At 32.2% G+C, this 12,999-nt stretch overlaps 1 protein-coding gene across 1 annotated transcript; it reads left to right on the forward strand.

Annotated features, from left to right (window-relative positions):
• The first annotated feature begins 5,149 nt into the window (after positions 1-5,149).
• Positions 5,150-8,247, forward strand: LOC110686968 (dentin sialophosphoprotein-like). The gene is made up of 3 exons (XM_021863596.1): positions 5,150-5,455; positions 5,755-7,629; positions 7,772-8,247. The coding sequence occupies exons 1-3, from the start codon at positions 5,408-5,410 to the stop codon at positions 7,835-7,837; spliced, it is 1,989 nt and encodes a 662-aa protein (XP_021719288.1). The 5' UTR covers positions 5,150-5,407; the 3' UTR covers positions 7,838-8,247.
• Positions 8,248-12,999: the final 4,752 nt, after the last annotated feature.

A 12,999-nucleotide genomic window follows, 5' to 3' on the forward strand; every position in this document is an offset into this window, starting at 1 on the left:
TTAAACTTATCCAATTACAAACTGCTTAATTCAAATTGAATTATTTACAACCTAAATGGCTAAATAGTAAATACAATTAAATAATTAATGTTAATAAATGTAGATCTAATCAAACGACTTAGGTTTATACAAAGGTTTATATCACCTAGATCTAGGCCAACGACATTATTAATATCGTTTTAGATTACTTATTTATTTTAATTACAAGATATATCATTTATATCTTTTCATTCCTGTAATAAAGTCCACCCAAATTATCTTCATTGTTCCTTGATATTCATGATCATCCAATAAGATAACATAAGATTGGAGATAAATAACATTAAAATTAGAGTAATATCAACAAGCAATTAAAAAAAGTCACCATTTTCATTGATTAAAATTCACAATACATATACCAATACATAATGAAACTACTATCACTACTACCCAGATTAGATTTCAGATTTACCAACTGAAACATCATCAAGTTTAGGGTTGCAAAAAATGATACATGATAAGATGAAGGGAGGAGTGAGAATGTGAGTGATTTGGGAGCAGAATCTTGAAGCAGAATCTTGAAGCAGCAGCCCAGCACCCAAGAGCAGAGGAAATAGCAGCAACAAGCAGGAACCAGCACACGCAATAACAGATCAGCAACTTATCCGAAGCAAGGAATAATATAAGCAGAAGGGACTCAGCAGGAACTTATTTTTGTTTTTCAAAATTGCTCTCAGATTTACGTTTCTCGTATCATCACTGAGCAATGGATGTTTTAACTTAAAACTTGAAAAATGCTGCCAGCAAGTACATATACATTGAAGTCTCAACATAAATGACAAGGGCAGCGATGATTCAAGAAAAATTAAAACAGCAAGCATAAGAAACAGCAGCAACAAAACTTATCATAAATTCATAACACAAAAGGCAGCAACACAGCACCTCAAGCTGGCAGGAGGCAGGAACCAGCTCATGCAGGCAACAATATAGGCAATAACAACTCAGCAGAGACAACAACCAAAAGGCAAAAGCACTACCAGCAGGCAGCAGCTCATAACAAGTTCAAGCAACTTCAAAATTATAGCTTTTGTTTTTTTAAAATTTCTCTCAGATTTACAAGTTGAAGTACCCGCTTTACCAGGTGCTTTATATTCTTTGCCACACAAATTACAACGAGCATAATCAACATTTTCATTACCTATCGTCTTTACAAAAAAAGTGTAATGCTTCCATATACCTGCGGTTCTTTGACGTTTATTAACAGAAGGATTGATAGTGCCAGTATTACTAGCATCATCAACCGAGACAGAGGCAGCTTGAGAGCTAACATTATCAAAATTTGATTGCCTCTCATAGTCAAATTCATCATACTCGCGAGACATGACTGAAACAAAAAAAAACAACATTTATAACTTATAAGTACCAAATTAAGTGACAGATTCTACTAATAGTGAGCAATTAAGCATGCATTGTCTCATGTGACTGACACTGAAGTCACGACAGTGAATCCTATTCACTCAATACCAAAATTCAACTAAATAGATAGTTCATATTTCAGAATTTTATTTGCACTAGTCAATGTTTCAAAATTCAGAATTATACAACAAACGTGATTACAACATATATCCTAACAGAATATAGAAAGTTATATACGATACAGTCACATATGTGTACATTTTAAGTACTAACTTTAAGCCAATCATATACAATGCTTGTATTCCAACAATATGGGTTAAAAATATAAAGCTAAAATCCCAATAAATAAACAATGCATGTATTCCAACAATAATAATCACATAATCTGAACAACCCATCATCATTACTTTTAAATCGAGCATAATAAACAACAAAACAACACAAATCTACCATTTTCCCGTAAAAAACAAAAATACAATCAACAACAGATTTTACTCATTTTAGGCATATTTCGACTATATTCAAGCAAGAACAACAACAATAATCAAATACAAAAACAGAAAAACTGTATTAAAAAAAAAAAAAAAAGGAAAAAGTAATTACCTTTGACAGCTTGAAGGAGATTTGAAGATGGAGAACTACCTGAACTGGAGATCAAAAGAAAAAATCAAGAATGTAGATTATCAGAACTTGAAATAAATTAAAAAACCGAAACGAAAACGAAAAAAATCGAATAAATTAACAAAAAAATTACCTTAGGGTTTGACGGCTTGAAGGAGAGGAAGATTTGAAATCAGAAATCAGAAATCAGAACTTAGATCCAAAACAAAAATGAAACGAAAACAAAAACCCTAAATAAACAAACCGAAACAAAAACGAAAAAAAATCAAAACGAAAACAACAAAAATTAACAAAAAAACGAGAATGTAAAGCGAGAAATCAGAAATGTAGATCCAAAACACAAATGAAACGAAAACAAAAACCCTAAATAAACAAACCGGAACAAAAACGAAAAAAATCAAAACGAAAACAACAAAAATTAACAAAAAAACGAGAATGTAAAGCTAGAAATCAGAAATGTAGATCCAAAACACAAATGAAACGAAATTGAGCTTGAGATTCTTGATAATTTCAGAACGAAAGAGTGAGAAACTGAGAAGTTAGAGAGAGAAACTATGACAGATTGTGAGATTGAGAGAGAAACGGCTGAATGAGTGAATGAGAATGGCTGAGAGAGTGAGAGTGGGTTTTTTTTTCTAGGTTTAGGTTTTACTTCAGTTGATCTAACCGTCCATATTCAATCTCAACATCTAAGTTAGATCTAACCGTTCATTTTTTTTTTGTAGATTCTAGAATATTCATCTAGATCTAACGGTCTAGATTTTCTTTGTGCTTTTCTAGGTCTTTTTGACCGTTTTTTTTTAATTATTTATTATTATTATTATTGTTAGTATATTATTTGTTAATATTATTATTACTACTAGTTTACTACTACTATTATTATAATATTATTATAATAATAATTATTATTATTACTATTATTATTATTATTATTATTATTATTATTATTATTATTATTATTATTATTATTAGTTTATTACTTATAAGTTATAAATTGTAAGAAACGCAAATGTTTCAAAATTGAAATTGATTCAATACGACATAGTTAATGACTTAATGAGTTAATGGCTTAATGCTCATCAATATGACAATATCTGACATCTGTGAGTCTGTGATTGTATATCAGTATATATAATAAACTATAAAACTAATAATAACTTAATAAGTAATAATACTAATAACTAATAAAGTAATGAAAATCTAACCATTGTTTTTCATGGGCATTCAATCTAACCGTTGTATATTTGACTATTCGTACATTAGTATTGCATAATGCTTTCATCACCACTTTAATTAGTGATTTCGTGATTTCGTCCATTTAACTTATTAAGTTATTTGAGTTAGTAATCTAAATAAAGTAACAAACTAAATAAAGAATCCATTTAATCTCGTGTAAGTTATAATTTATAAGAAATGCAATGTTTGGAAATGGAAATTGATTCAATACGATATTGTTAATGTATATGTAATTGTATTATTATGTATATGATGTATATCATATCGTACGAATGTACGGTTGGTATCATTATCATACTATCATAAGTATCATTGTCTCATTGAATTATTGGTATGTACTATAATCGATAAACATATTTAGTTATTTACATATCTGATCATTAAAACTTAAAAGTTTAAAACACTTGTTGATCAATCTAATTGAATACTTGTACATTCTTAATTATCGATTTATCGTATTATAAGTATCAACTCATTAAATCATGGTCATGATTTCGTGATTTCGTCCATTTAACTTTTTAAGTTGTTTGAGTTAGTAATCTAAATAAAGTAACAAACTAAATAACGAATCCATTTAATCTCGTGTAAGTTATAATTTATAAGAAATGCAATGTTTGGAAATGGAAATTGATTCAATACGATATTGTTAATGTATATGTAATTATAGATTAATTATTATGTATATCATATCGTACGAATGTATGGTTGGTATCATTATCATACTATCATAAGTATCATTGCCTCATTGAATTATTGGTATGTACTACAAATCTACAATCGATAAACATATTTACATATCTGATTATTAAAACTTAAAAGTTTAAAACACTTGTTGATCAATCTAATTGAATATTTGTACATTCTAATTATCGATTTATCGTATTATAAGTATCAACTCATTAAATCATGGTCATGACGCGATCTTTAAAACAATCATGAATTCAATTCATGACCCAAACCGCTTATAAACCGAACCGACATGATCCAAACCGTTCATAAACCGAACCAATTGAACTGTGTAAACCCTCTACTAAACCGGCCCATTTAAAACTGAACCGACATGATTCGCACCGTTTATAAACCGAACCGATATTGATCCGGGTAAATCCGCCCCTAAACCGACCCATTTCAAACCATACCGGCTTGATCCAAACCGTTTGTAAACCGAACTGACATTGACCCGGGTAAACCCGCCCCTTAAACCGACCCGTATCAAACCGAACCGACATAATCCGAATCGTTTATAAACCGACCCGCTTATGACCCAAACCGAATTTAAACCGCAAAGAAATAAACCGAAACCAAACCGAGCCGTGACTAACCCAAACCGAACCAAACCGACCCGCCAGCTAAACTAAACCGTTTCAATCCGAACCGCTCCAAACCGAAACCGACTCAAACCGAGGTCAAACCGAACTGCCAGACCGAAGTCCCACCCCTATTAATTAGTGATTTTTAACTACGGATTAGTGATCTTTGATTATTTATTGATTATTTATTACTATACATATGTGTATATACAAATGTACATATTATTATTATTATTATTATTATTAATTATTGATGATTATTATTTATTGATTATTATTATTATTATTGTTATTATTATTATTATTATTTATTAATGATTATTATTATTATTTATCGATTATTATTATTAGTATTATTATTGTTATTATTATTATTAGTATTTATTGATTATTATTAGTATTATTTATTATTATTGTTAATATTATTATTATTACTATTGTTGTTGTCGTTGTAATAAGAGCTTAATATCATTAGACGTAAATTAAAAGCTGAACTGAAATTAACTGAATTTCAACGGAAGAGAACACACCCTAAACCCTAAGTGAGTAACCCCAAAATTTGCGGAGTATTTAAAGGATAAAACATTTTCGATGATTGATTAACCAACGTCCAAGCCAAACTCGATGCTCTCATTTTCCCCTACTTTGATTCCAACTTCTCAACTACAATTTTCCTCTAAATTTTCCCTGATTTTGCAAATAAATTTTATCAATCTTCGCCTCTAAATCTAAACTACTTAATTGTAATTCCAATTTACTAACCCTAATTTATTGCTTTTTTTTTTGCTTGTGTATTTGTGTTTATTTTTTCTTCTAATTTGTTTGTTTCTCTGAATTTTTTCGCCATGAAAAGTAGTTCGCGTTCATCCAAAAGCAAGACGAAACGATCTCAGGTTCTCAATCTTATTGATTATTTTAATTTTTTTTGGATTGATTAATTTGTGAATTAAAGACATCAATGTTATGAATTTATAATTTCTGCTGTTTATTTGTTTGATTTAGGTTTTCTTGATATATATATTTAATTAATTATTCTGTACATATGTCTAATTATTGATAATTTATAATTTAAATTCGATTATTGGGTATTGTTGGTTTATTGCAAATTTGCAATATAGATGATATTGTTTATGAATTGGTGGTTCAATTTTGATGCTTATATATGTATGTGCAACGATTGCAATCTGAGCAGAAACATACCAAGAAGAGAACTAAGAGCAGTAGGGAGAAACCCAAGAAATTAAAACAACGGGATGATTCGGATTCGATTTCTGATGAGGATTCGATCACTACTAAGTCGGTATCGTGTTCGAGTCCAGGGGATTATTCTAGGAGTAAGAAGAGAGGTAGGTCTAGGGACAAAAGGCTTAGGAAAGATAAGAAAAGGAGTAAGAAAAGCACCTTGTTGAGTGAGAGCAGTGGAGATGACTCTCCTTGTGTTAAGAAATCGAAGAAGTTGAAGAGGAAGCGAGGTTCTGATTCTAGGAAGAAGCGGCATGTGAAGAGGCGAAAGAGGGATCGTAGTGTTAGTATTTCAAGTAGCCGGTCTAGGAGTTGCTCTGTGGGCAAACCAAGTGGTGATAGTGAGATTGGCAAGAAAGAAGAAAAGGTTGAATCGAAGGAACGAAAGGGGAGAGAAAAGGTTAGGAAAAAGATTGGGAGTAAGAGGAGTAGGCGCCGGTCTAGGAGTTGCTCCGTGGGCGAACCAAGTGGTGATAGTGAGAGAGAATTTGGGAAGATGGAAGAGAAGGTGGAATCAAAGGAACGAAAGGGGAGAGAAAAGGATAGGAAAAAGAGTGGGATTAAGAAGAGTAGGCGTAGGTCAAGAAGCTGCTCTCCATGTAGCGTGCATAGTGAGAGTAGTAGTCATTATAGTGAGGAGAGGGTGTTTGAGAAGAGTAATCCTAATAGATTGAAATCTGTTATAGTTGTTATGAAGGATAGAGAGGAGGTCCCTGAAAAACAAGAGTCGAATAAGTATGATAGGCATGAAGATGAAATTGTGTTCGAGTATGATGACTATCCTAGCAAGAGCAATGATAGTATTGATGGTGTTAGTGGAAGAGAAACTGTTTCATGTATGCATGATGTTAGTTCTAAGAAAAGGTCCTTGGATGAGCCAAATAAGGATTTTGTTGCTTCTGGTGTCAGGACTTCAGATATCCCGGGAATTCAAAGACAGGTTGTTGAGGGAAGTGGTGGATTAAGTCCAAGTTATGTCAGATCCAGGGACAATGTTCCCTTGATGGAAAATAGGAGTGCGAATTTAACTTCGAATGCAGGTTTAAATCATGTGGATCTTGAAGCAGTTTTAAGACAGAAGGCCTTGGAGAATCTACTCAACCGCCAAGGAAAATTATCAACCAAAACTACTTTTGATAAGAAAGATGAACATGATGTTGACGTGAAAAGGTCTTCAATTGTTAAGGCACAACCTATTGATCAACCTACACCTCGTGATGAGGGAAATATTAAACTTTTGCCAAAAGTAGGGAAAATTGTTAATGATGTTAGATATTTTAGTAATACTACTAATTTACCTGGTCCTTCGGAAGACACTGGTCTGTCTAAATATAATAATGCTGATCTATTGAGGGCAAAGGTTGGAACTGCTGATACAGAAGAAAAGAGTAAGGCCTCCGGTGATTTTGTAAATAGCAGACCTAATGTTGGCTTATCCATGTCTAGGAAAGATTTTCTTGGAGCAAAGAATACTTGGAAGCAACAGCTGATCCCACAAGAATCTTCTCAGGAAATTGTGTCAACCCCTAAAGAAACCATAGTGAGGAATTCTAATGAGAAACTGATGTCACTAGATAATTCTCTGCCTAAGCTTTCTGTACCGCAAAAAACTATTAGCAAGGATTCTACTAGGGACTGTGCGTCTCATCTATTTGATAGTGAAGATAGTACTATAAAAGTTGATACTTTTGCTCTTTCTGAGGCTTCGGCTTCAGCTTCAGTTTCTGATGAACAATGCACAAATGATAGTACCAATAAAGCCGATGAGGATGCACAGTTTCAGCAGAAGACAATGTCTGTCATGCGGGGTGGTGAAATGGTGCAGGTAGGTTTTTTTTTTTTAATTTATTTATTTTAATTTATTTATTTATTTATTTTTTTTAAATAGATTAATTGTTTTGCATGTTGTCATGATATGTAAGAGTATTATATCTTATCCTTTGAGTGTTTTGCGTGTATCTGTGTAGGTAAGCTACAAGGTCTATATCCCAAAGAAAGCCCCCGCATTAGCCAGAAGGCAACTGAAGCGTTAATTCAAATATCCATAGTGCCGCTGTAGTTTGGGTTCCTCTTGCTGATATTGAATTGAGCAGGCAAGTCATGAACAGAATCTGATGGACTGATGATACACAGAAACAGGTTAAATCTTCGAATGGTCTCTTTAAATTTTTCGTTTTCTTTTCATGTTGAATGATGAAGGTCATTAGCTGTCTTACTAACACTCCCTTCATTTTGAACTGCTGATGATTTTGTTCTCTTGTTGTTACCTGATGTTGTAACTTTAACTTTAGTGTCTAGACTAGAAGTTATGAAAGCTCTCTGAATTGCATGGTAGCGGTATGAATTTGGCAGGAAAAAAAAAAATGCTCTACTGGTACAATCTTGTAAAACAGATAGTGGAATTGTGTCTTAATTCAATAATATTTCTCCCCATTTCCTTTTACTGTCTTTTAGATATTTTTGTCCAATCTTGGCTACTGAAGGTTGGACCTTGTGTGAGTAATTGCAGTTTGTACAATGAGTATTTTTTTGCCAATTCAGTACAGAATTATACCTGCAAATGGTGTGGCCCGATCAATACTTTGATTTTTCATCAAAATTAGTCGAAAGCAGTACTCTAAAAATTCATCCAGTGTGCTGCACTCTAATTCATTGAATATGGCTTTGAATAAGAGGAGGGGATGATTTTAGATTTGTACCCGCCGCGGCGGGATGGGGATAGATTTTGGACCTGTCACATGGATGGGGAAGAGAATGCTAGGTGAGGATGGGGATGGGGATGGGGTTGGGGGTGGAAAAGCCAACATCCCCCACCCTTTCCCTCCTCATAAACATCCCTACTTAGCCTAGATTCTACACCAATTTTTGAGCTCAATGTAAAAACTTATTACAAGAGTAAAGAATACGTTCATACAAGTCAAGTAAGGCTTCAGTCAAAAAACCATATGGTAATTAAGGAGTAATCCAATAATCTTGTACGAGTACTCTGCATGTTATTCATCATCTTACCAACTTTACAACGAGTTAATTTTTTAACACGTTAAAGAGAAATTTTTCGGCATATGTACTTGCGCATTGACATCCTGAGCACGGTCAATTGTGAAAGTATCATACAAGGCGAGATGACCCAGGCAAAAATTTCAATCATATGATCAAAGTCATGCGTAATTCATTCATAGTCACACCAATTAGTTTAAATCCCTTGCAATGCACGATTTTTACTTAACCGAATTATGATTTACAATGTTAATTTAACAATAATTTTTTATAAAACAAATCAGCATTTTAATTGAAACAAATACTTGAATTTCTTTTTTTTTTTAAAAAAAACTTAAATTTTACACTTCGTATTATATTGTTAGCAAAAGTAATTGATTATTAAACATTAAAAAAAAAAACACAATTTCAATGATTATAGGGTTTTATATGAGAATGAAATTTATGTTAATTATAACCCGTGCAATGTAATTATATAGCCTATAGGGGTGAGCAAAAATTCCGGGTACCCGGAATTAGAACTGGGACCGGTTAGGAACCGACGGGTCCGGAATCGGAATTAGACCCAGTGGTTCCAATTCCGGGTAATAAATTAAGGACCCGGCTATAACCAATTCCAATTCTCAACTTTTTGGAACCGGAACCGGTTGGGTACCCGGTTACCTAATATATGCTAAACTAAATAAATTTTAAATAATAAAAATATGTTGAATGTATCTGATTTGTAAATTAAAAAAATATTATCAATACCTAACATAAATACAAATAACTTAATGCTAAAAATGAACCTAACTAAAATAAGAATTATAATTTGTACTTCCTCCGTTTTTATTATTATTGCACCATAGGGGTTGGGTACAAATAGTTTGGTAGTGGAAAAAAGTAAGAGAGAGAAAGGTAAAAATACAAAATTGTCCATGTGACATATTAATAAACTAAAAAGTAAATGTGAAAAAGCAAGGGTATGTTGGGTATTTGTAGTGTGAACACAAATAATTTTTTTCCTAAAGAGGAAATGGTGTAATATTTGTGAAACTTCCTAAAATGGCAAGTGGTGCAATAATAAAAGAACGGAGGAAGTATTATATTTTAACAATTACATACATAAGTGAGTACCCGGAACTAGAACTGGAACTGGTACCCGGTGGTTCCAATACCAATTCCTAAATTTTAAGACCCGGTTGAACCAATTCCGATTCCGGGTCCGAATTTTAGGACCCGGTTCCAACCAATTCCAAGTCCGGGTCCTAAAATTTTGACTGTGTACCCGGTTTGCTCACCCCTAATAGCCTATATGTCCCTATTTTGTTGGCATGTTTTGACCGACACAATATTTTATAGCATATTATAACTGGCACAATGTTTATACAAATTTAACTGACTTATTTTTTATTGACAATTAATAATCAAGGTTTTTTATTTTATTTTTGTTTTATATTTATATTTCTAGTTATTGAATTTTAGTGTTATTATTATAAAGTAATCAATAAATACATAGTAATAGCTATAGTGTCAATCCTTGTTGAAGCAAAAAAACTTTTAAAGAAAAAATACAATGACAAAGAATGATACAAAGTATGGAGTGGTACATTATTCTAATACATTACCTTATATGTTTGTTTATCATAGAAAGTACCTATTATAAATATTTCGAAAGATATGTAAATAGAATATATTACGTATATAGTTGCCAAATTGAAAATTAAATATTATAGGATATATAAATTAATATAAATGAAGATTTTGTACAAAAAGAAAAAAAAAGAAAAGAAAAAGTGGTGGAAATTTTTTTAATCAGAACATGACAAGTGTAATGTCAGATTCACTTTTAGTACTCCCTCCGTTTTTTTTATATGCATCATTTTCCTTTCATGGATGTTTTTTTTATATATGCATCACTTCTATATTTGGTAAAGTTATACTATATTTTATTATTTCTCTCTCTTACTTAAAACCCCACTCAAATTATTTTATCATTTCTCTCTCTTCTATGTCCCCACTTAAATAATAAAATATCTATTCTCTCTCACATACTTTCTCTTTCATGGTCCCCATCATACTTTTATTATAATAATTTATTCACTCACTCACAATATTATATTTATCTCCTAAAACTATAACTATGTGCATTCTCAAGTGATGCATATAAAAAAAAACGGAGGGAGTATTATGTAATTGATTGTGCCTTGTGAAGAAACTTATCAATCAATACAGCTTGTTTTAATCAAATTAAGGGCCTGTTCATATTTACTTATTTTCAGTTCAGTACAGTTTAGTTCAGCTCCAATCAGTTCAGTTCAGTTCAGTTCAATTCCAATCAGTTCATTTCAGTTCAGCTCCAATCAGTTCAGTTCAGTTCAGTTCAGCTCTTAATTTCCCTCTCTCATAAAATATTCATTTCAGCTTAGTTCAGTTCAGTTCAGCTCCAATCAGTTCAGTTCAGTTCAGTTCAGCTCCAATCAATTCAGTTCAGTTCAGTTCAGCTCCAATCAATTCAGTTCAGTTCAGCTCATTTAAGTAAATATGAACAACCCATAAGCCAAAATTTGAACTACATCGAAAACAATTGGTATACATGCCAACATGACTTTGTTGGCGTTCAACACGAGTCCAAACAATTGGACCCCATGATCCTTAAACCATTCGCTGTGTATTTAAGATGCACTGGATCAACCATACCAACCTATTTATATTTTCTAAAATATTACTTCCTCCGTTTTTAAATTTGCTCCATTTTCTTTTTTTCCGGTCATTTTTTAATACTTATTCTATTTCCTTATTTGGAACTTTTTACAATATTTAATTTATTTCTCTCACCGAGTGGACCCAACATAATTCATACTACATATTTTATTAATTTTATATTCTCTCTCCTCCAATTCTGTTCACTATTTTTGCTTTTTACAATTTTTTATTTTTCCATCTACCCCATTACTTCCCTATTTTATTACTTTTTTCAATTTCTCCTAAAATTCCGCATATGAAGAAATGAAGCAAGTATTTAAAAACGGAGGAAGTAATAGACAATTGAAATAAGAAAATTGATTATCAATAAATGGGATCGCATTTGTAAAGTGTCTTAAGGAAGCTAAATCTGCAACCAATTACATCCAGATAATTTATTTACTGTTTTTTTTTTCCTCAGTGATTCTTATGCAATATATAATTATGAAATGTTGATTAATTTTAAAAGCAATAATAGAAGAACCTTCATTAATAAAATTAGATAGCTGGTGCATGGCCTTTTATAACTAGCTAGATTGGTTGGTCAGTTGAAAGGATCTTAAATGCCGATCTTCCTTTTGATTTTCTCGTAGTAAAGAATGCTTATATAGTTATATATAGCGGTGTCAAGTGAGGTCGGGTGTTCATCACAAACGCTTAAGGTTGGTGCATGTTTCTCATGTGTTATACATGTATGTCACACACACAAGCCTTATAAGACGCGCTTGTTGTGATTGCTCCGAAAGAAGCTATAAACATGGTGCTCCAATTACATTATACTTCTTAATCTACCATCAGATAATATATTGTTCCCCAACATGAGGTATAATCATCACTAACAACTAAGGGACGAAGTCTTAATTTGAACTGAGATCATACACACTTCATCGTAAATTATGTATCCTCTTGCATCATATGCCCCTTTGATACCAAGTTATCAACTCATCATTAGTGGATCCGAAGTTGAAACTGAATTTTCTAGGGTTAAAGATACAATTTTATTGCTATATGTTTTCATAAGGGAGATGACACATATAATGAAACACAAGGGCTCGCTCCTTAATTAATACGAGTATACTATGTGCCTGTTCACATTTACTGAGCTGAGCTGAACATAACTGAACTGATTGGAGCTGAACTGAACTGATCTGAATTGAGTTGAAATGAATATTTTATGAGAGAAGGAAATTAGGAGCTGAACTGGACTGAATTGAGCTGAAATGAATATTTTATGAGAGAAGGAAATTAGGAGCTGAACTGAACTGATTGGAGTTAAACTGATTGGAGTTGAAATTAAGTAAATGTGAACATACCCTAGGGCATTTTCTTCCAAAGATAAGAAATTTCTTGGCTGCTTGGATAGTACCACTCTCATTCGTATTGACTGGGGCGACTTATACAAGTCTTCTTGACAAAGTCGTGGTTCCCTACATACATTGAGTGGTTAGAAAATTCAATGCAACTACATCGATCT

This window comes from Chenopodium quinoa, unplaced genomic scaffold (genome assembly GCF_001683475.1).
Source record: "Chenopodium quinoa cultivar QQ74 unplaced genomic scaffold, ASM168347v1, whole genome shotgun sequence".
NCBI lineage: Eukaryota > Viridiplantae > Streptophyta > Magnoliopsida > Caryophyllales > Amaranthaceae > Chenopodium > Chenopodium quinoa.

Bases quoted from the DNA above. Each gene is read 5' to 3' on its own strand.
- LOC110686968 (XM_021863596.1), top strand. From the start codon at position 5,408: ATGAAAAGTAGTTCGCGTTCATCCAAAAGCAAGACGAAACGATCTCAG. The intron at 5,456-5,754 runs GTTCTCAATCTT...CAATCTGAGCAG, and splicing joins GCAAGACGAAACGATCTCAG to AAACATACCAAGAAGAGAAC. The intron at 7,630-7,771 runs GTAGGTTTTTTT...GTATCTGTGTAG, and splicing joins GGGGTGGTGAAATGGTGCAG to GTAAGCTACAAGGTCTATAT.